Source organism: Malaclemys terrapin, chromosome 5 (assembly GCF_027887155.1).
Source record: "Malaclemys terrapin pileata isolate rMalTer1 chromosome 5, rMalTer1.hap1, whole genome shotgun sequence".
Taxonomy (NCBI): domain Eukaryota; kingdom Metazoa; phylum Chordata; order Testudines; family Emydidae; genus Malaclemys; species Malaclemys terrapin.
Window position 1 is genome coordinate 108,330,949 of NC_071509.1, and position 24,940 is coordinate 108,355,888.

A 24,940-nucleotide genomic window follows, 5' to 3' on the forward strand; every position below is an offset into this window, starting at 1 on the left:
ACAAAAGATAAGTGGATGCACAAATAGATAGGGAGAGCACAAGCTAACAGGGAGGGCATTATGATTAGCAGAATACGCAGTGGTCATATCATATAAAATCCCAGATCCTCAGGTACAGGTGAGACGCATGTAGCTTGTGATCGTGTGCATGTACAAAGGTGGCCTTTGAGCTCCCCTGATCCTGACCCCGCTGTGTGTCTGGATAGTTCCCCAGCATAACTTAAGCAGGCTGAGTAGTCAGAGACCTGGTGATGTCCCTTACAACAGCAGTAGGATGGCATCTCCCTGTAAAGATGTCACTTACCTGGTACCTGTATTACTCACATATCAGCAGTCTCCGTCTTGGTGATTGGGTGGTTTGAGGCTCTGGTGAGTTGATATTTGGCCCTTCAACAAACTCCATCCATCCTCCCCTTCTTGGGCCACCAAAATGTTCCTAAACAAAACACATATCCCTGACCTTTCCCAGCCGACCACTTTCACTCCTACTGATGCAGGGCTGCTTTCGCCATTCATCCTCCCCAGGCTGAATGCTTCCTTCCCTTGCCCCTTTCCCATGGTTAACCAGTCTCTTCTCCTTTGTAGTAGAGTTCCCAAACGCCCACCACTACTTGGGATTGCTGTAGGGGAGCCCAGGCCCTCTTTCTATTCCAGGCTGCAAGCCCTGGAGCTTACATCCTTGAGAGCAGTCTGCCCTATACCCAAGACTGCCCTGTTTCACACATGCCAGGGCCACTCTCTGCTATTTTCTTCCCTGCTTGTCTGAATTCTCACTATTTTCTCTGGAGCTTACCAAACAGTACTGCCCCTAAACCATTCTTTACCCCTCCTTGGAGTTCCTTCTTTGTCTTCCTGTCTCTACGTCACCTCCCAGCCTTGAGAGGCCTCTCTTGCCACATCTCCTCCTGGGTTGCCTCCCCCACTCTCTTGGTGGAGAACCCTATCCACATCTTGTCTGGGTCTTGATCTCCCTAGACTGAGCGCAGAATTTGCTTTATATAGTCCTGCTGTCACATAATACTGGACTATGCCTCCCACCAGTTCCTCTAGACTACATCCACCAGACTGCCACGTTCTGTGTTAAATTTGGACCAGGTTATGCTTGACCTATAGTCTCCCTTAAATGCCAATTCACAATGTTTTAGCCCTCCCTACCTCCCCCCGGATGATCCTTACATGTCCGAGTACGCCAATTCCACACCCCCTTATATGTCCGAGTACGCCAATTCCACACCCCGATCCTCTAGGCAGTGTGGAACAAAGCAGTCAAATGGCATCCCAGGATAAGGACCAAAATGTCCCAAAGGTATACTGGACCATTTTTACAATGTTACAAGATACTATACGCACATCTAAAGTTGTGGGAAAATATCATATTGTATATATAAAAGAATCATAGGACAGGAAAGGACTCGGAGAGGTCATTTAGTCCAATCCCTGCACTAATGGCAGGACTAAATATTATCTGGACCATCCCTGATAAGTGTTTGTGTAACCTGCTCTTAAAAATCTCCAGTGACGGAGATTCCACAACTTCCACAGGCAGTTTATTCCAGTGCTTAACACCTTAACAGTTAGGAATTTTTTCCTAATGTCCAAGATAAACTGCCCCTTGCTTCTTGACCTATCCTCAGAGGTTAAGGAGAACAATTTTTCTCCCTCCTCCTTGTAACAACCTTTTATGTACTTGAAAATGGTTATCATGTCCCTTCTCAGTCTTCTCTTTTCCAGACTAAACAAACCCAATTTTTTCAATCTTCCTTCACAGGTCATGTTTTCTAGACCTTTAATCATTTTTGTAGCTCTTCTCTAGACTTTCTTCAATTTTTCCACATCTTTCCTGAAATGTGGTGCCCAGAACTGGACACAATACTTCAGTTGTGGCCTAATCAGTGTGGATAGGCCAGAAGAATTACTTCTTGTGTCTTGCTTACAACACTCCTGCTAATACATCCGAGAATGATGTTGAGTTTTTTTGCAGTAGTTTACACTGTTGACTCATTTAGCTCGGGATACTCTATACCCCCAGATCCCTTTCTGCAGTACTCTTTCCTAGCTAGTCATTTCCCATTTTGTATGTGTGCAACCAATTGTTCCTTCCTAAATGGAGTACTGTGCATTTGTCCTTACTGAATTTCATCCTATTTACTTCAGACCATTTCTCCAGTTTGTCCAGATCCTTTTGAATTTTAATCCTATCCTCCAAAGCACCTGCAATCCCTCCCAGCTTGGTATCATGCATAAAATTTATAAATGTACTCTCTATGCCATTGTCTAAATCATTGATGAAAATATTGAACAGAACTGGACCCAGAACTGATCTCTTTGGGACCCAACTTGATATGCCCCTTCAGCTTGACTTTTAACCACTGATAACTACTCTCTGGGAACAGTTTTCCAACCAGTTATGCACCCACCTTATAGTAGCTCCATGTAGGTTGTATTTCCATAGTTGTTTATAAGAAAGTCATGTGAGACAGTACCAAAAGCCTTGCTAAAGTCAAGATATAGAACATCTACCGCTTTCCCCCCTCTCCACCTCCAATCCACAAGGCTTGTTAGGCAGAATTAAGGTGTCACTTCCTGACTTCTGAGTTCTTAGCTTAACATTTTCTTAATGTAGGTTTATAAATGTTTTAAATAGAATTAGTTCATTACCAAAAAAAAGTTAGGAAACTATACACTTAGAAAATTAAAGTCTTCTGGGAATTCATGACACAGTCACGTGATGTCTAGTGGTTGAAACACTGGTTCATGCTTTATCTGCAAAATTTAGACCTATTAGTGGAATCTGAAAAAACTTTTATTAAATGGAAGTGTGGTACTGAAAAAAGTCTATGACAGTAAACCCACATAATACTTACTCTTTTGTCTTAAATCGAATTAAAGGATTTTCTTCTTTCTCCCTGACAGAAATGGAGTATGTCTGAAATCAGCAAGTTTTAAAATATGGTTTACACTTGACAGTTGCTCTTGACTATTGTTGAGGGCCCTGAGATGTTGGAGTTTCTGTCTGTCAGTTCTAATGCAAAATCAAAGTCCTGTTAATGGACACAGGAAATCCTGATATGCTGGACACAGTCCAACTGGGGGAATACATTCTATCTACCAAAAATTACCCCTAACATTCCAACTAAATGTAGAATTCTTTGAATTCTGTTTTAAATTGTTGTGTGGAGATTTTTTGTTTGTTTGTTTATTTGCTTTTTTTTTTTTTTTTTTTTTAAAGAGCTGCCACATCTCATCCTGGATGGTTGCTCTTCAGTGGTGGGTGAAGAGATCCCGGTATTAGGGAGGCACTGGTCATAGTTAAGTTTGAATTGTGTTTTGTACTTAAAACAGGGAATTGGTCTGAAGAATACAATGTAACATCTCCAAAATTACAACTCTTACTCTGAGTACAGAACTAATTTGCTGAGAGTTTACAAGTAAATCTGAGTTAAAATTAATTTTAAATTGATCTTTCAAGAAATTAGCACTCTTTGTCAGACTTTTTTGTCCTGAATTATCTTGCTGTCAGAATAATGAAGACTCTTCAAATTTTCCTTATAGTTAAAACTCCTTGAAATCTCATACATATATTTGAAAAAGTTACATAGCAATTAAATTAAGGTATTAACAATTGTTATAAGTACATAGACTTATGGATGTGGCTGGTCAGTAGCTCAGGGCACTCTTAACTGGAGCCATTGTGACATCAGAGGAAACTTAACCATCACCCTTCTTTTACAGCTAAGTTGCATGTTGTGATTCTATTTGTTCTAATGTGGTATAAGAGAGACTGGGTCTATGTCAAGAGCTCCCACTGATAAATTACCTGGCCACCAGCTGTGACTGAATTGTCTCCAACTGTAACTGTTTTTAAAAGTTTCATGCTTGTGTGCTAGCAAATTAAGGGCCAGTTCACCAGGACACTTCATAAGCTTTGATTTGCTCCATGGCATAAAGTAGCCAATGTGTACCAGTGAATTTAGCCTTAAAAAGTAAAAATTAAAAAGCTATGTAATGTTGATACTACTTAACTTCAACTTATTAGAGGCAGTGTGTCACAAGCATAGCATTCTCTTTGGGATACTTGTTTATTGTTTATATATGAAATGTTTAATATTTTTAATGTTTTTTTAAAAAATAAATCAGTTTAACTTAAGGTTTTTGTCTGATAGATTTAAGGTTGAGGGCTCATATGGATTTTGGAATTATACCAAGAATGTTGGAATTATACCAAAAACAAGCATTACAAATCAAAATTAATATTAGCTTTTCCTTAAAACCAAAAGTGTCAAAGACTGTATTGATTGATTTACTCAATAGGCAAATCAAACAAAATTATACCACCATAATCAGATCCTTACAGTTCCTAAAGGGATCAAATAAAGAGAAAGGGAACTCAGTACATACAGACAAGAGCCATCCCAAAAATCATTTCTCAAGTCATTCGAAAAATACTAGCCCAAACATCATGATGATACCTCTCATCCCCAACAAAGCATTACACAAAGGAGAGGAAAGAACTGCAGCATGCATTTTTAAGCGTTGTGAGACCATCTGATGAAAAACACTATGTTAGAACTAGGTATTGTTATATTATTATTAATTCAGAATAATAAAACAACTAGTTTCTGAAGCTTGACTTCTTTATAAAAAAGTGAAGCTGTTATCTACTGCATAGTTCTGTAGCAGGGTTGAATTCTGTAGCATTGAAATCGCAGAATACGTGAGGCCCAGAATACAAAGATTTAAAATTACACACACACACAGTTTTAATTTGAAATGGAATGTTGCAACACAGGGCTCAAATGTTAAAACAAAACTGCAGTAGTCTATCTTCTTATATCTCATGGGAAACATGGGGGTCTAAAATAATTCCATTAAAGTCAGTGAAGCTATGACAATTTACAGCAGCTGAGAATCTGCCCCATACATTTAGCAGCATTTTCTGAACTTTTCTTTTTTTTTTTTTAATTATGAGGTATTTGCATGAACAGAATCTTTGTTCCTTCAGAGTTCTTCTGCTCCTGCTGTTTGTTTCCCATATATAGTCATAATCTCCTGTATGTCACATCATAATTATCTCCACAGCAGCCAGTTTTGATGTCACAGAGGGTTATAACTTCAGCTGAGGAGTAAGCAGCAGGAGCAGATGAATGCCTCAGGAAAAAGATCGTGTAAATATGTCCCTATTAATAAGAGATAGGAAAGAGATAATAAAGAAAAAATATAGTCTACGTAAGGAGAATTCTATCTTATCTAACTTAGTCTCTCTCTCTTTTTCTTACTCCCTGTAATCTATTGGGATTTCTAATTTGGTCATCACTGTAGTATCTCAATGGTAGTTCATGTTGAACATTTTAAAAAGTTTTTCATGACGCAATGGTAAGTATCCAACGATAGATAGGTTCTAATTCCATATTCCTTCAGTGGGAGGTGAAATCAAAAGGGAAGACGAATAGGGTCATAGGAAGGAAAAACTGAAGACTTAAAGGAAAACAACAGTATGTAATTTAAGATATTTTCTACTCATTAACATCTGATGACAGAGTAAATGAATTTAAAAGTGTAATAAATATACCAAAATCATAATTTGCATTTCTGCAGGAAGCTGCCTTCTTGGCAACTGGACAAAGCATTTGCTTTTAGCATGTGAACAGTCCCATTTAAATCAGTGCGATTACTCAGAAGAATAAAATTTTGTAGGATATGAATCAAGGACAGAAAAGATCAGATTTTTCATTAGAAGGTGTGGAAATCAAAAATGTTCATAACCGTAAGGTAAAGTCTGAATTCATACCCAAAAAATATTATTTTAAGGAATCCTGTCAAATTAAAAATTATATATTTATAACTAATTGTCTTATCTGTGCAAAGAACATTTTAGAATATTTAAACCAAAAGAATATTTAAAATGTAAAATACTTTCTGTGGTCACAGTGCTTACTTTTGCACTTGGCAGTAATCCAGTAAAGCTCTTAAGCACATGCTTAAATGGGAGTACTCACATGCTTAAAGTTAAGCAAATGTCTTGCTGGGATTGATGCCTTGGAAGATGAAGTGAAATTAGTCAGTTTCATTGTTTTTAATCCAATTGTATACTACCATATTTCTGCCCAGTTTGGATTGCAAATTCTGCAGTGGAATGTTTGAATCCAAACAGAGTGCCATTTTCAATGCTTTATTGTTGAATGTTGAAAATATTTCTACTAATATTAGATTTGTAAAATGTGGTTGTATTGTTGATTTTTTTTATAAACAAATACAAAATGTTGGGCCTAAATTATCTATGTCCCTTTAAGCAGCTTTTAAATGTAACACAAAAATATATATTTTTAAAAATTATAGAATTTATACCAACAACTTTATAAGTTTGTTTTGCTTTCCAGTGCTTTTACAAAGACAAATCTGTTCCATGTATTAGTCTGTATCATCAAACTGAGTCGACGCTGAGAAGCATCATAAAAATGTCAGCCCCTACTGAGAGAGACAACAGTCCAATTCACTGAATGAAGATATTGAATCAATTATGGGGTTTTAAAAAAATCTGCTTTGAAAATGTCTTTCAGTATTTTTATTTGGCAAACATTTAGTTAATCAGCTAAGGTCCTCATCCTGCAAAGATGTACACATGCTGAACCTTACACACTATGGGACTGAATGTGCCCGAAGTTAACTATACATATAAGTCTGCAGGATCAGGACCTAAAATATCATAACCAGTAGTAACTGGAGTTTTCCTTTAAACATTAAAAACTAAGAAGGTAAAACCTTAGAGCGATGAAAGAACTGGAACAATGTACTCAAATGCCTCAATAAAGTCACAAACTGGAGGATCTCTCAGAGCTATCTCGAACTGAGCTATCCTTTAGCCTCTGAAGGCCTGGATTTAATATCCTGATAGGGACACTAATAAGAAATGCTTTTGTTCCATTCTATGACAGATGGGTATGACTGCATCTTCAAACATCATTCATATTTGCATAGCTCAAACCCCATGTTAAAGAAAGGCCCAGGGCTGGTGTTAGCAAAACTTTGGGTATAGCTACACTGGCGCTTTACAGCGCTGCAACTTCCTCGCTCAGGGGTGTGAAAAAACACACTCCTGAGCACAGCAAGTTACAGCGCTGTAAAGCCCCAGTGTAAACAGTGCCCCAGCTAACCCCCTCATGGAGGTGGAGTACCTGAAGCACTGGGAGAGCTCTCGACCACAGCGCACAACCACACTCGCACTTCAAAGCGCTCCCGCGGCAGCGCTTTGGAGTTTCGCGTGTAGCCACGGCCTAAAACAAGCTGGGATTAAGCTGCATTGGATCAACTGCTTTAGGAACTCTTTCCCAACACCTGCCTGTATTGGCTGGATCTCTGTTCTGTTGTAACCTTGTTTTTGCAGGCAATAAACTCACCCTGATGTCAATAAGCAAAATATTGACACAAATATTTCAAACGGAATAACACTAGTATCCTGCCTTCATAGTTTGAATCAGAGCTTTAACTTCATCTTGTTCTGTCATGTCTTACGAACCATAGGCATGGCTGGTTGGATTGCAAGGTTTAGCAAGTGGGGGCAGGAAGCTAAGGAGAGAATGATATAGTCAGACTCCGAGGAACGCAAAGTGGAGCAGTTTAATTCTAAGTCTTCATGTCACTGACCTTCTGGGATTATGAGTTTAGGGATTCATTTTAGAAAGGTGAATTGTACCTGGATTTTCATTTCCAGCTATGTATCAAATATCTGAAAATATATTAAACCCCCTAGAAAATGAATGACAGATTTTTCTAATCTTTATACATAACTTATAGTTAGTTATGCATATTTAAGGTCAGTGAGAGTGTACTGTCACTCCTTGTTTTTTTCTCTTGGTTAAACCCTTCATTTCTTTGAGTCAAATGCTCCCTTCTACCTTCATGAATGAAGAGGAGCAGAAAGCAGCTGATCTGGGCAGAAGGTGGGAAATGCAAGCTCTGTACCATTCTCTCTGCAAGAATTGGGCTTTAGAGGCCCAGGGTCAGAGGCGAAGGACAGCTGCACCAACCTCCTCTGCCTGGCAGGGATTTTTGCCATCAGTTAATACTGACTCTTAAGTTTAATTTATTCTAGTCCCCCACCGCTAAACAGAATCCCCATCTAAAGGAGTGTAAGGGGTGCAAAGCATGGTCCTTTAAAGGTGGAGGTACCCTGAAAGCTGTTCAGAGACACAAAACGGCTGTACATGGCCTAAACCCTCTGACAGCTTCACAGAAATTCCCACGCCCTCCCCTTCTCTGTCTCCGTGGAACAGTTTGGCAGAAACAATCGCCAAGTTTCATGTTCCATACAATTGGATTGTTTGGCCCTTTCTTCTCATACAACTTGAGAGTTGTGCTAATCCCATGATCTATGACAATTTCGCCTTGTACCTGGGGCTCCCTGGTTGGAGAATCATTATTATGAACTGCCATGAGCTCAGGCAAGAGTGAACTAAAGGGGGATTTTGAGGGGCTCGCCTTTTGTGGGAAATAGGTAAGTATGCGTAGTATGTCTGAGTTCCACATGAAAACCTAATCCACACTAAAGCCCTATGAGCAACTCAGCAGCGAGGCCAGGCATTTAGCAGGAAGACTGAACTATTCTCTCACCCTTACAGATGGTCCCTTAGGGTTAGGATTGAAGAACATTGATGAAGCAATTACTTGTACTGTATTAGGTCTGTGCTATTCACATTCTTGGGAGAAATAATACTCCAGTCTCCCAAGCTGTCAGTCTGGCATCCTTAAATAGCACTAAACTTACTTTATAAAAAAAAAAAAAAGTATAAAACCCTCTGTGAGCTATAGTGATGCATATTCAGCAGAGATGTGAATTCACTCATTATGCTGTTCGCTCATTAAGCTCACAGGAATAGCAAATGTTTATTTTAAAAAGTCACATAAGAAAAAAATTCAGCACCAAGCTACTGGAGGACTGGAAGCTCCTCAAGTGTGGGAGTTCTCAGAAGTGCTAAACTACGAAGTAGCAGTCAGATCGAGAACAAGACATTATAGTGTGAGGCAATCTTGTGTTAATGGTAAATGACTTGGCATTTAGTGAGCATGCGTACATGCAAAGTCTGTGGCTTAGAGACTGAGCGAGGAGGAGGGAAGGGCATTTGTAATGAGCACCAAAACAGCATGGTGAATTTGAGTGTGCTATTTTTCTTTGCTTTTTGAGATGTAATGTGTTGTAGGGTCTGATAGCGAGGAACTTCTGAGTTCACTCCCAGTTTTGATACAGGGCAAATCACTTTGGGCCAGTCCTCGTGAGCATGGAAAGGGAGCAAGAACCAGGAGGTCCTAATTACAGTTCCACCATGGTTCTACTGCTCAGTGCAGAGTGGAGAAGCAGCTGCACCTGGTTACTTCTGAAGCGGCCTCCACAGCTGGTCACTGGTGTGGAGGAGGGATGTGGCCAGTGGATCTGTGACTACACAGGTCTACCAGCCAAAACCTGCATGTAGGGGCTGCAGAGATGCACTGCATCCTGCCGCCTGGATGATGAGGATTCTCTCCTTGTGATTTACCTCCACCCCTAAACTCCCGGCATAGTTCCCCTCATTTACTTGAGCTGTGTGCAGGAGGCAGTAAAACCAAGATCCTATCTGTAAAATAGGGGTAATTATTTACTACCTAATTAGGGTATTGGGATAGGGTGACCAGATGTCCCGTTTTTAAAGGGACAGTCATTTTTTGGGACTTTTTCTTACATAGGCGCCTATTACGTTCCACCCCCGTCCCGCTTTTTCACAGTTGCTATCTGGTAACCCTATGTTGACAGGATTAGTTAATGTTGTCAAGTGGAAGAGTGCTAAATATTTAAATTTTTGGTAGTGTTCAGTTCTTAATTTCTGTTACAAATCAGAGGAAGAATGGAATAGAAGGATTTATGGGGTCAGATCCTCATCTGGTGTACTTGGCAGAGCTCCATTGTTTCAGTGGAGCTATGCCAATTTACACCAGTAGAGGATGTGGCCCATATTTATTTTAGCAGGGACCAAAAATAAATGAAGTCATCCTACTTTTTACCTGTTTCTGTCTTCAAGCTTTGTATGTAAATTGATACAAAAGGTTTGGCGCCAGATTTTTGGCCTAATTCTTATCTAAAGGGAGTTTTATACTGGTTAACCCTACTCACTTCAATTGTATTACACTCATTTGAGATCAGAATTCTGACCTTTTAATCTGAACACAGATGAAACCCTAACATTTTATACACTCACTTTGACTTTCCTATTTTACATGAGCACTTTTTATTGTTTTGTTGTTGGAAAGATACTGCCTAAGGAATTGGGTATATAAAGAAAAAATGTTTGAATCTTACAGCCAAGTGTTTTCCCTGCTGGCTCAGTAAATGTGGCCACCAATCTGGTACCTAATAAAGCCTGTGTTGTGTTACTACATTGGACGGGGATTTCATTAGTTTCAGTCCTCCATTCCTCACTTCAATAGGGTTTTCGGATTGTTTGTTTTACATATCCTTTTTGCTGTGTTCCTTGCTTGTCATAAGATTTGTCCCTGCAAGCACACTTAGTTTGACTCCCAAACAGATTAAATTTTTCAGTTTTCCAAGAGAATTTCCATGGTTGATAGGAGTCATTCCTCCAAAGGCATTAATCAGCACAGAAGTAGTTCATAATTTTGTTCCTCTTCTTCTTCTTTTGTTACTGTGCCTGTATGTAGTGTGACTGTTTTGTTATTCAGCAAAACGCCATATATGTGGTGCTAAAATGAAAACCTGAGACAACCAGCTGTTCTGTTGCCCACCACCAAGAGTTCATTCTCCCCTGTGCTTTACTGAGCACACTGTTGAAAGACCAAAGGGATCTTTTATAGAACTAGTGTCAACAAGAACTAAAAGATTTAAAACCTCTTTTACAGTAGATTGGAGCATTTGCAGCAGTGGAAATCCATTCTCAGAATCTGAGCAATCTAATTTCATATTGCTTGTACGGAGGAGGAGATACTAGAGAGGACCTTGCAGCCTGGCTCTCAAGAACTCAGTCGGGTGGGAGAATGGGGAGAAAGAGCCCAAGAAATCAATTACAATTGAAGGGGAAAATGCTACTTGAACCATTAATTTTTTATATATATTTGGGGGAGGGGGGCAAAATGCTTTTTCATCAGGATTTTGTTTTCATTAAAATTTTCCAACGGGCTTTAATTATAACCCATCTTGACATGTCCGCATTTGGGAACCAACTATTTAGAATATCAAATGCTGTATGCCACTGGCTACTAACCTGAGAAAAAACATGGTATGGTTGAACACTAATAAAGCACCCTTTTTTTTTGCTTCCTACCCTAATGCTTTAAAAGCTGATTAGTTAGAGAGAGATTGATATGAAGAATTTGACATGTTACACATGAAGGCTCAGAGCATTTCGGCCTATTGGAAATTCAGAGTAAATCTTCATAGTGATTTTAAAGTTAGGGTGGAAAAGCAAAAAGAATAAGGAGGGAGGTAGTGGGATTTAGTGAACAGAGTTAGTGACTGGGGAACAAGATCTTCACTATTTCCCCTATTCTGTGTCTGGATCTGTTCTTCATTTGCTGTGCAGAACTGAGCAAGTTACTTTATTCTCTGTGCCTCAATGTATCAATCTTAATAGTGGCTAGAACAATTTTCCTCCCAATGGTGTACAGATTAGTGTTTGTAAAGTGCTTTGAGATCCTTCAATAGAAAAATGCTACTTATGTTTAAAGTATTATTAATTAGCACCTTCTGTGGCTCTGACTCAAACACCGAACTTGTTATTTATAAAAGTATTAGTACCAGTTGATCAATCCTTTTGTTGTAGGAGGGTCTAAAATCTGGCCCACAAGTGGCCTTGTAAATAAATTTGACATCACTGAAGGGATTACACTTAACTCTGTTTAAGAACGTCTCCTTTTGAATGCTTATGGTTATGTTTGGAACGCTAAGGTGGTTTTTTATTTTATTTTTTTAAATTTAACTCTTTGTTTTACAGATGAGGGCAGGAGTGCAGTTGACCATGCAGGTGGTGCACAGATTGTAGTAGACCATTTAAGGTCACTGTGCAGTAAAACAGATCCAGCCAATGAGAAGCTCTTGACTGTCTTTTGTGGCATGCTGATGAACTATAGCAATGAGAATGGTAAACACCACTGAAAATTTGCTTTATGTCTGCCAGAAGAACCCCAAACCTAAAAATCAACCAAATCTCAATTCTATATGTAAACTTATTATTTTTATTAAAAGTAAATGCTCCCAGAATATTAGTTGCTCCTGCTGTGCAGATTCACAATACCATAAAAATAGCAGCATACTGTATAAAGTTTGTATAAGCATCTTGAATTATGTATTTACTTATATGTTTAAAAGGGGTACACATGAATATATGATACTGTACTGGAAAAATACCTTTCTAGAGAAAAATCAGGTTGCATTAAGTCAAAAAAGGGTACAACAATTTTAAATGTGAAAATTATCCCCGACATCTAACTTTGCCTTTTTTTTTTAAACACGATTATTTAAATATAAATATATGCCAGACAGCTTTCTCTTACATTACTTTTCTAGTGGAAGTATATATAAAATAACTTATGTTATTCTATTTCACATAATTGGGGGGTAATTTAGATACATGTATAGCGCTCTATTAATTTCTGCAAATAGTAAATATGTGTCTATTCTTTATATTCAATAATAATAATAATAATACATTGAGCTTAGATGGGGTAGAAAGGTGAGGTTTAGGAAAAATGGTACATTACTGCACATTTTTTTACACGAAAAAATATTGACTACTGAATCTAAACAAATATAGTCTTCTAAGAAGAGGAGTTAACACGCAAGTGGGTAATTGAGTGCACATTTTGTTTGTGCATGCAAGTGAGGCAATTTACTAATGCATATTTTCACATGTTGTACCAGCCTTTGAAAGTTGTACCCATTAAGGGGGGGAAAAGTCAAAAATGAGTAGAGCTAAGTATTTCCAGGATGTGCACATGTCCCCATAATGCCATGAATTGGAAATTTAGCCAATCAAATTGCTCCCTCAGTCCAGCACCTTTCCTAAATTGAAATATTCCCACATGGGAATAACTAGCTTCCTTACTAGCCACTCACTGTAACATTCACAGAGTGCCTGAGATGAGGCTCTTTATGTCTTTAGATAACTCTCGCACTTTCCAAACTCATGCCAAAATTGTCCTACTTTTCAGATGTCCCCTGGACTTAATCTCTCGGTCTTTTATCCACCTACTCCTCTGACCACTGTTCTCTCATCTTAAAATCTTCTCTGTAATTTCTTTCTGATTGGGGATAGTTTACTTGCTTTTTGCAGTCCCATCTACCTGGAACACACTCCCTTGAGAGTCATCCATGTAACTAACCTCCCTACCCCTTCTCCCCTTTGCTTGTTCTTGCCACCTTTATCTCTACCCTTAGCCTAATATTATGCAAGAATATCTATTTACAGTACCTCCTTGCTGCTCTTAAATTACACCTTTTGCTCTTTCTACTCCATACAATTTCTCTGCAGTGTTTTGCTCTGCTGTCTGTATGAGAGTCAGACTGTATCCAGTTCTGTGAAGTATCATCTCATTATTTTCTCTCTCACTGTAAAGTGTCTTGAGATTAATAGATTTTCCTACCTATAAACTGAATTTCTAGATTCCCCTGCATTAACTGGGTCTAATGGGGCATCCAGTATTTCTGATAGCTAGGGAGATAGCTCTGCTTTTGGACTGGCCTTTTTGCTGTTTAGAGGTATTTCATTGGTTTTGCTTCAGTGACCAAGCTCCACTGAGTCCTTCTCTGGGTAAAGTAATTACAAAAAAAAATTACATAACTGTTGTTCTTTGAGATGTGTTGCTCATGTCCATTCCATTCTAGGTGTGTGCGTGCCCACGTGCACAGTTGTTGGGAGACTTTTGCCTGAGCAGTATCCGTCGGGTTGACTGTGGCACCCTTTGGAGTGCCACGCTCAGGCGTTGGTATATCTGGCACCACTGGCCCTATCCCCTCTCAGTTCTTTCTTGCTGGCAACTCCAACAGAGGGGTAAGAGGGCGGGTAATGGAATGGACACGAGCAACACATCTCAAAGAATAACAGTTGCAAAAAGATAACCGTTTTTTCCTTCTTTGAGTGCTTGCTCGTGTCGATTCCATTTACGTGACTCACAAGCAGTATCCCTGGAGGTGGGCTCAGAGTTCACAGACATGTGGCTTGTAATACTGCTCTACCGAAGCCAGCATCATCTCAGGCTTGCTGGGTAAGCACATAGTAAGGTGTGAACGTGTGAATGGACGACCAGGTGATGGCCCTGGAGATATCTGGAATTGGAACATAGGCCAGAAAGGCTGCCGCCGAAGCTTGTGCCCTAGTCGAGTGGGCAGTTACAATCGTCGTTGGAGGCACCTTCACCTGATCATAGCAAAATCAGATGCAGGCAGTGATCCAAGATTAAATTCTCTGGGTGGACACTGGATGACCTTTCATCCTATCTGCCACCGCGACAAACAACTGCATCGACTTGCGAAATGGCTTGGTCCTCTCAATGTAGAAGGCTAGCGCTCTCCTGACATCCAGGAAGTGCAACCTCCGTTTCTCCTCAGACTTATGAGGCTTTGGGAAGAAGACTGGGAAAAATATGTCCTGACTTGTGTGAAAGTGCGAAACCACCTTGGGTAGGAAAGCCGGATGCAGCTGCAGCTGGACCTTATCCTTGAAAAAACACTCTATAGGGCGGCTCCAAGGTAAGTGCCCTAATCTCGGAGACCCTTCGGGCAGAAGAGATCGCCATCAGGAATGACACCTTCCAGGAGAGCAGAAGAAGGGAACAGGACACCAAGGGCTCGAAGGGAGAGCTCATGAGCCATGCGAGCACCAAATGTCCCACGGAGGGACTGGGTCCCGGACCTAAGGATTGCTCCAGACCTTTCAAGAACCGGACATGTTATCAGTGAAGACCGACCTGCCCTGGAATGGACGGTGAAAGGTTGATATGGGAGCCAAGTGGACCTTAATTGATGAAACGGAGAAACTCTAGAGCTTGATAATGCATAAGGTAGTCCAGGATTGACTGCAGCAAGGCCTGCTTAGGCCTAACCCCTTGGGCCAAGGTCCAGCACATGAATTGTTTCCATTTGACCGGCTAGGTTGCTCTAGTAGAGGGCTTTCTTCTACCCAGTAGGACCTGCTGGACGTGGGCCGAGCCTGTAATGCACAAAATCAAAAGGGAAAGAACCGCTGACCACTTGCTAGGCAAGGAAGAGAGGCGCTCCGACCAACCACCACGGGCGGTAAGAAGGAACTGAGAGGGCGTATGGTCGGCGCGCCTAATATACTGACGCAGGAACCAATAAGGCAAAAGTTTCCAATAACTATGCACGTGGACATGTACAAACCAAGAATGGAATCTGAAGAAGAATGTAAGATCTAAGATAAACAGCTTTTAAATAGTTAAACAATTATAAACATTGAATGAACTACTTCTATCCAGAAAGAAAATCGGTTTTGTAACTGGATGCTGTCAATAAACTTCACATGTATTCCTTTAAGAACAATGAGTGTACACTAGCCACACCATTCTTGGCTTTAGCCAGTACTAATAGAGCTTTAATCTTGACATGAGCCTAAGGGCCTGATCCAACAGCAGTTGAAACCAGTTGGAGTCTGTCCATTGATTTCAGTGGGTATTGGATTGGGCCCTAAATAATTTGCCAAATTAACATTAAAAAATGACTTGTAGGACCAAATTTTCCAAGGAGAAGTAAATGGTTTGGCCTGTATAAGCTTTCATTGGCGTTCACACAGATAATTGCATGTATAAATAGGTAGTTGGCCAGTTTTGCTCACGCAAAATTTCTATTTGCTTGTGGACATATTTTGTTTTGAGGGGCACAACAGGCGCATGTGCATTTTTCCAGGTGCCCCATGTGACCTACTTTGAAAATTTGGCCCACAGACTATCAAGTGTTATTTTCAGAATGTTGAGGGATTCCTTTTGTGGGAGCACAATTTCATCCCAAAAAAACTCTCATCTGTATTTTTGCACCATAAGTTGAACTCTGGGCACAGATCTGAGTACTTGCACCTCTTAGCTACCCAATTGCAGGTGAAAATGAGGAAGTTCGAAGGGCATTTATTCAGATTGCATACACAATTTCATTCTGTGCCTGCACAAACTGTGCCCACAAATGGAGGGATATCCTTCTTAACATTTACTCATAAATGTCTTATCCTACATTGCTTGTGTGTAGCTATTAAAAAAAAAAAAGGCTAAAATAAAAGAATATGGAAAATGTAATTAGAAGCAACATTCCTAGCCTTGGAAGGAGCACTTCTGCCTATTGTTGTATTCTTTCCTTTACTGTTTCCTACTTAGCTTGCTGTGCTACAAAATTATAGGTGGGAACTTGGACATTCCCTTCATGTTTTTAAATCACTCACACTCTTTCACATTCTACTGTCGGTCCAACTAAGAACAATTACAAAACTTATGGTTCTGAGCTGCATTTGATTACCTGTGAATATCTTAATGATCTGCATTTTATGGGTAAAAACCATGCAAATTATTTTGTTTTAAACCCTTTGTTAAAATATGCAACATTCTCAGTTCGCTAATATTCTCAGTTTCAAATAGCTTCTAAAACAAAACTACGTTATTTTTTGTATATGAGAGACTCATTGCTGAAGTTATCTAAAGCGGAGTTTATCTCACGTTGTTGGACTAGGGTATTTACCACATATGGATTTTTCAAAGCAAGTAACTGGAGACCAGCTATATACAGTACATTGTCCTACTTTAGAAAAAGCAAAATAATCTACAATTTTTATGCATTGTCCTTATTTAGAGCCATCTAATTTGACCAGATGGACAGGTTTAGCTTGCAGCTGTAACTCCATTCATAACATTGTTCTGTAAGTTCACAAGCTAAGAATCTTGTGTATGGTCCTTGTTTATTACAAAAGGAATGTGGCCTGCTTGTGTTTAGGCATGTTGTTTCTCAAATATTTCTTTGTATCCTTCTCAGTATCTCATTCTTTCATGTGTCACAGGACATGCGAGGAAGCTCGTATTTGCCATCTCTCATAGCACTTTCAACTGTGTCATAGAAACTAAAACGGTTTTGCTTTTAACCCTTTGGTGCTAGAAGTCAGAGTTTTCTGTTGATGGGAGACTTTGCTTTCTACCAGCACTTGAAAATCTTGACTCCCTCTGCCGCAAGTCTTATTTTACTATCTGAACTTGATCGGACATAAGCTGCTCCCCTCTTCACCTTGCATCTTAAGACTAATAGTGCAAGCTATGTTCTACGTACAACTAGAAATAAAATGAACATGCCATATGTGTTTATAGATCTTTTCCTTCATGACATGACAAAGAATGGGCTAAATTCTGGCTTTTACAAACCATAGAAATTCAGGGGGAGGGGGAGGGGGAGCAGAGTAGCTGGGCTGCAGCAGCAGCAGTTTTGGCACCTTTCAATGAGTGCAGCATGTTCCCCCACCCCACCCCAGAGATCTGCTGGCACTATATATCTTTCTGTGTCTATGTATGGGGGCGGAGGGAGGAATGGCAAAACATGGTCCAGATCCTGCAAACTCTTACTCATGTGAATAGCTCGTGCTAATGAGAGTTGTCCTGTTAGTCTCACGCTCCTGTGAACTGAGACTACTCATGTAAGTAAGGGTTTTCAGGATCAGACTGCAAGCTGGGTCATTAATTTTAATTATGGTTCTGAGATTTATAAAGCACTCTCCAGACGCTTTTAGTAAAATTTGCATGTACAGTTGTTGAAAGAACCACCCCAATTGTACTTTGTTTCCTAGGCAATGAAGTTATAGGTAAGAAACGAAGTGGATACCACGTGTGTGTGTGTGTGTGTGTGTGCGTGCGCGCAAGCACATAAATCTATATATAAAATAATCTTTTTTGTTTATAGATTAATTTCTCATTTCATTTCACATTAAACTTTAATCTGTCAAATTTGTCTTTCATTCAGTGCCTTTGTAAAATATCTAGATGTTGTATTATACAACTGCTAAGCCTCTCAATCTTGCAAACGCTCAGTTAGTATGTGATTGGAATCAATTCTTTGGGTTGATTTATGTTCTGCTTTTTAAAAAACATGTCTTGTCCTTCTCTAGAAACTGTAACTATACAAGGAATGAAGGGGAGATCGATGGTATCATTATTATGGCCTAATAGTAATCAATATTTGAGTAATGCTTCTCTCTAAGACTTACCTTTACTAATTCATTTGTCTGCTGTGGTTTGTGTTTCATTTGCATCACAGCTAAAAATGCTAATTGTGCCTGCAGCTATAAAGATATTTAAATATAGTGAAAAACAATGTTGTTGTGTTTTTATACACAATGAAAAGTAGCTCAGTGAATTTAAAAGTAGGTGAAGTATATTTTTTATAATAGTGGGACAATAATTATCACTTAAATTTTATATAATAACTTAATACTTAAGTATATTCTCTAAAAAATAATATTGACATGTTGAATACTAGCAACTGTTTGTTGGGGATTAAATTAATTTGTCATAATCTTGCATGAGACAGATTTTCCGTTTAGTGTTCCATCAGTAACATTGATTATATCTTTAAGATTGTTGGAAATCCTATCCAGAATCCTGGCCTAACCTAAATTAATATTTTAATCTCAAATTCACAAAATAAAGTTCTTCAATTTGGGATATTCTCCCCAGATCCCATTCTTTGGAGTTACCATGTGTGTCATGTGAAGGACACAGAGCCATTGAAATTCAAGTTTTAGGTAGGTAATTGTTTACACTAGCGCATGTATTGATTACCATATATCTCCTTGTATATGCAACTGTAACCGCACACGACTGTGCTTTTCCTCCTCATAGAACATGTAGGACCTGCTCTCACTGTGACTTCATGTAATACTGTCATACTTTAGTTGGTATTTGCTGTGGATAAGTGTTAAGAGTAAGAAAAAGCTTTCAGGCTTTAAAAATTGTACTTCCTATTAAGCCAGATGGTTCAAATTCAGCTCTGATGTAAGCCAATGGAACTTCAGCAGAAGTCAGGTTGCTTTACTCTGTGGCTGAATTTATCCCTGTGTCTGTCACACATTGACAGAGTGTCTATTACTCTGGATCACACACTGGTGGAACGTTGGGTTGATGTTCCTGAATTATCCAGTCTGTGTTGATCAGCAGAAGAGCCTCAATGTTGCTGTTAGTTGCTTGGCATTACTGCTCTTAATTTCTGATCTGAAGACTGAACCACTTCTAGGTTTCAAAAGTCTCTGGAACTAAGAAGCGATCCAGGTCTTTTGTCAAAGGAGAAGTTGAGCATTCTTTTCTTCAGTCATTGCACCTCTCCCTCATCATCCCAGAGCATCACCTAGAGGCTAAATTCAGTTAAGAGAATCTTCTTCTCAAGGGTATCCCCGGACATAAGCATCAACAACTCACCTTCAATTTCATTTTCTTCAAGAAAAAGCATTTTCCTAAATTTAGGCACATTAAAGCCTGGCCTTCTAGTGCCAGCAGCGACAACTTCATATTCTTAACAGTAACAGAACTAAATGGCATCTCAGAAAGTTAGAGATTCTACAGCAGGGCCAGCCTTAATTACAAGCAAGGCAAGGGAGATGCATGAATCCCATCCGTGCTCTGCAATTCACAAGCTAGTCCTATATTGCTCTGTGGCAAAGGAGAAAATAATTCACCCTCTGTGCACAAATTCCAGCTCAGGAGAACATCATCTATGCTTGAATTTCCTCCCCACTGACAGTTTAGGGCCACATAAATTATAAGGACATCCCTGTTTTTAGTTGAGCCATCCTCCTACTCCACGGGAGTGGAATTTGTTACTGAATCAGATACAAGGCCTAATTTTTCAGTCCATACAGTAAGTAGTGTCTTCTGGTCCCATGCTCCTATTATTTTGTTTCCTTACTGGTCATCTCAACTGTCTATAATGTCAGTCAGCTGCAAGACCTGCTGAAAGATGTATGGCTTAGTCTTCCATAAGAATAAATTAGTCCTCAGGATGCCCATTTCCTCCCAAAGGTAGATTTTGGATGTATCCATCCTTTACACTTTGTCCTTTTCCTCAGACACTGGGTACCAGGAGAACATATTGTCATTATTTAAAAAAAAAAAAAAAAAAAAAAAAAAAAAAAGACATCAGAACACGTTATTGCTTGAGTAAAGAGTCTTAAGTTTATGATATCAGAATTCCGTGTTGTGTGTGGACACGAAACAAGGGGCCCATCAGTTTCCAGAGTCTATGTAGATGGATAACCTGTATATTTTTGTGACTTCTCTGGAGGCAAATGTATTCTAGAGGGTCGAATACCATACAACAACAGCAAAGTGACTTCCACAGATTGACTAAACTCACATCATTTTCCATGTGGCTTGCACGTGGTGTCTTTTTTCCCCCTGCTCTTCAACCCTTCCTTTCTTCAGGGACAATGATTCAGAATCTTCAAAGAGTAGGAATCTGTGGAGGATAATCCCAAATTAAGGAGAACAACAGGTTATTTACCAGTAACAGGAGTTCTCCTATTGGCTCATTTCCCCCACAGATCCATTCTATCCCACCTGCCTTTCTATCGAGAACTACAAGTCAACTTGCAGTGGGACTGAAGGAGGGTATGATAGTGACACACTCGTAGTCTGGAGGTAAAATGACATTCAATGCATGCGCTAGTGCATATGTGTACTTACCTGAAATTTGACAACTTCAACAGCTCCATAATGTCTGAGGTGGTGCTCTCAGATATGCCTAAAGAGAATCCGGCTCTTTGGAAGAGATAACCCAATAAAAGAAATTCAGTTACTGGTAAGTAACACAATTTTATTTGACTTAAGATGCTGAGCCACAATTATAATGATTCCTGATCACCTTCATTAATCTGTAACAGTTGAAGTTGCCATCTGCTTATTTTGTGCACATGATTATTGATTATTATCATTAACAAACTAATATTTTATACTGAAGAGAGAAACTATGAACACAAATTTCAGGAAATTAATTCATAACTTTTGTTATGTGAGAATTATAAATAGCTTTTCTTTTCAAGATTGTATCGAGTTTCAAATTCTAACTCAGAATGTGTGAGAAAGCACCACATCTGATAGGCTCAAAATTTGACTAATATTTTTGAGCTGTTTGTAAAATCTATGCAATTCTTTATGGTCTTCAGTCTGCTCTCTTAGAAATAAAATCTCCAACGGATTTCAGTTGTGCAAGATGAGGTCCTAATTAAAGAGAAACCTAATTGATTTCAGTGGGCTTTGGATCAAGCCCTTTAAAAGAGTCCATTATATTTAAAATTAACTAAATGTCTTAGAAATCAAAAGATTCAGGGAAATTGCCAACTAGCATATGGTATGTCCATGTTTACTTCATTCTATTCAACTGTGAAACAAATGTTTTTCTCTTCTTTGCTGTGTGATAAAACATTTAACAGAAAAAATTGTTATAAATAATCAGTTTTTTAATTAAAAAAAAAAGTCATGTTTCTTCCTAACTATCATAAAGCATCTTTCTGTTTGCAGACATCTAGGAGTAATAACTTCCTTACCTGTAAATACTGTAAACTTCCATTCTCGGAAAGGGATTTTATTGCAATGGCTTTAAAGGACTTTTCTCCAACTTCCATGTTTTTGTCTTTATTAAACTTTCTTTTTTCTCAAGCTCCTCGTAGTCTACATTGTGACTTCATGTATTTATATAGCTTTTCATGTATATTTCAATGCCTATGTATATTCATTCTCCCCCTCCTTCCTCTCCCCCCACACAAACATTTTAAGAGAAAGTGCTATTTAGAAACATTGGCCTGATTCTGATTTCATATAAACCAATTTTACACCAATGTAACTCTGTTGACTTCAGTGGAATAAACTTCTGATATACTCAAAATCAAGCCTAGTATATATTTAGAGTTTCCTGAACTGTGGGTCGAATTGTGTTAACTCATATTATTTTGTTTATTCAACTAAATTATTATGGTCCCATTCCTGCCATGGGAGATGCATACAAAACTTTCAATAATTGGACATGTAGGGCATACCCCCGGTCAAATCAAGAGGGAATTTTGGGGAGTGTATCCCATGCCTAAATAAAGAAGGTTTTGGATCTATATCCCATGGCTGGATCAGCCCTAAAACAGAAGAGTAGATGGGATAGGTATTTAAATTTTGCTAAGCTTAGAAGTTGCGTGTGTGTGCTATTTTAATTATTTTTCCAGCATTAATGTGCAAAATGTGTTTGTGTTTCAAAGGAGATCAGTACTGCAAACAGAAATGCTAACTTGTTGTATTTTCTTTTTGTATAGATACCCTGCAATCTCAGCTTATCAATATGGGCGTTATCCCTACATTAGTGAAATTGTTGGGCATTCATTGCCAAAATGCAGCTCTGACTGAAATGTGCCTTGTTGCATTTGGCAATTTAGCAGAACTTGGTAAGTCCAGGATCATAACCCCAAACTACTGTAAAATTGTTTAACAAAGATTTTTTGTTTTTTTAAGATTAAATCAAATTAAATTTTAACTGAATTTTTCAGTCCTCTAAATGTATGCAAAATAAAAATCCTGGGAGCGCTGCTTATTGTCTCTTTAGAATTTATAGCTGGTTGTCTGCCTTTTTAAACAAACAAATTCATCTGGGTACTTAATACGACTAACATTTTATGTTAAATGTATTTAATGTAACTATGTGTATTTTAAATTATTTAGGTTTCTCTCCTTGAATATTGTTACCTAGTGGTGAACCTGTGGCAAAGGGCCAAATTCAGACCCTGTTTAATTCCACTTAAACTTAAATGAGGCATGAATTTGGCTCAAGAAGACATTCACCAAGTGGGAATGGGGACAGACTCGATGCATAAACTTGTCTCTCACCATTAAGAATATATACCATTAAAAATATTTTAGGCTACATACTTGCACTTATAAATAATTACAAATGATAAGAAAGAGTTGATGTAAGCTTGGCAGATGAAATCACAACTGCATTTTAGAAAAAGCATGTAAAATTTGATCAGATCACATTTTGGTCAACTCTGTGGCCCAAATTCTGCTCTGAGTCACCTGTACAATACCATTGCTTTCAATAGGATTGCATGGAGTGTAAACCAACACAGCATTTGGCTCTGTATTTTATTATTCATTCATTGTCTGTTGGTGATATTGTAGAATATCAATTGAGTTCCAGGCATTTTAAGGCCCAAATTCTGTCCTGATGCAAACAAATCACTTTCACATGTAGCCCTGTGATTTGTTTTTGCTAAGGGATATAGCAGTATTCCACGAAAAATTATAAAATTGCGATGCTGAAAAGGCTGGATGGTTTGAGATATTACCAATAGATTATATGGGGCTTTTTATTTCCAGACCAGGGCAAAGTAATTGGAAGTTGCTAGCATCTGATAGCCGTTTGGTGGCCTGAAATTATTAGATAGCTCATAGATTCATAGGGTTGAAGGCAAGAGAGACCATTATGATCATCTAATCTAACCATGTATATAACACAGGCCACAATATTTCACCCAGTAATTCCTGCATCAAGCCCAGTGTATTAGTTTCAGAACTGCTCCTGGTCGACAAGTTTCCGTATAACAACAAAAGAGCTATCATAATTGACACTAATGGCAAATATTAAATTGGAAATTCTTCAGGCAGGGATCATGTCTTTATATGAGTGTACGTTACACAGCACACATGGGCCCCAATTTTTACTGAGGACTTTCAGTACTGTCACAATACAGATAAATAAATAGCATTAATTATTAATAATCTTTGCTAGTCTCTCCACTGATGTCCCCAGGGCTGAATGAACATAGAGACTGAACTATTCTCCCATCCCCAGAGGTGGTCTAGGTTTGTTCAGATGAGGGTTAAGACACCGTGGCAGAAACATGTAAAGGAAACTTGCCTGAGTCCTGCTCTTGCTGTACCTGCACAATGAATATGTTGAGTACAATCTTCAGGTCTTTATAGGTATGTATACACTGCAATAAAAGATCCCATAGTACGGCAGTAGACGTTCAGGCTTGTGTTGGAACCTGTGAGGTGGGTGAGCATCTCAGAACCCGGGTTCCAGCCCAAGCCTGAATGTCTACGCTGCAATTTTTACCTTGCAGCCCAAGCCATGTGAGCCAGAGTCAGCTGGTCCAGGCTCTGGGACTCAGTGCCACAGGTTTTCTGTCGCAGTGTAAACATACCCTCGGTTTGGCAAAAAATTAACTTAACTTTTAATAATTTAATCCCATATCAGAATTGCACTAGAAAGTCTTATTATAAAATTAATACTTCAATTTTGTTTCGTAACCATAGGATCTTATTCTTTGGTCCCTACCTCTGAATAATATAAAGGAGACTCTCCATAATGCAGTTAACTCCCTTGGTTAGCATTATGTAAAACTCCCATCCTGTTGTGTTAAAGTAGAGCACAAGCCTAATAAGAAGGGTGGGGATTGGGTAAAAATAGGTGTTACTAATTTACCCATTTACTTGTCGGTGTAAGTGGGGGGATGGGAGTGGTACAGTGGTTCATTGAACTCAGTTAAGTTAGGCTGCCTCAGAATTAGGCAGCTCGCTCATTGCCTCATGGAATGATAGGCATTAAACTTGCTTAAACGTGAATAACATAGCTGAAGTCGACATACTTAGATCTACTTACCGCGGTGACTTCACTGCGGTAAGTCAACTGCTGATGCTCCCGCGTTGACTCTGCCTGCGCCTCTCTGGTGGAGTACCGGAGTCGATTTATCGCGTCTTCGCTAGATGCAATAAATCAACCCCTGCTGGATTGATCGCTCCAGAGGTAAGTGTAGATATGCCCTAAGAAAGCACACCCGAATTCTAAAGTGCCGCACATTTTAAAACAACCTCTCTTTTTGTCAGATGTGCAGATACTATCATTTTCATTTAGAGTCAACTGCCAGGACAAAAACCGAGGCTGGCTTTA

The 24,940-nt window shown here is 39.0% G+C and overlaps 1 protein-coding gene across 6 annotated transcripts in view; it reads left to right on the top strand.

Annotated features, from left to right (window-relative positions):
• Nucleotides 1–24,940, top strand: part of RAP1GDS1 (Rap1 GTPase-GDP dissociation stimulator 1) — a 166,008-nt gene that overhangs the window by 108,989 nt on the left and 32,079 nt on the right. For 5 of the 6 annotated variants that reach the window (XM_054029475.1, XM_054029477.1, XM_054029476.1 and 2 more), the window contains 2 exons: nt 11,973–12,119; nt 22,305–22,433. In XM_054029475.1, coding sequence (XP_053885450.1) covers nt 11,973–12,119; nt 22,305–22,433 — 276 coding nt within the window. The remainder of the gene's footprint in view (nt 1–11,972; nt 12,120–22,304; nt 22,434–24,940) is intronic. The other variant, XM_054029478.1, reaches the window with a different exon arrangement.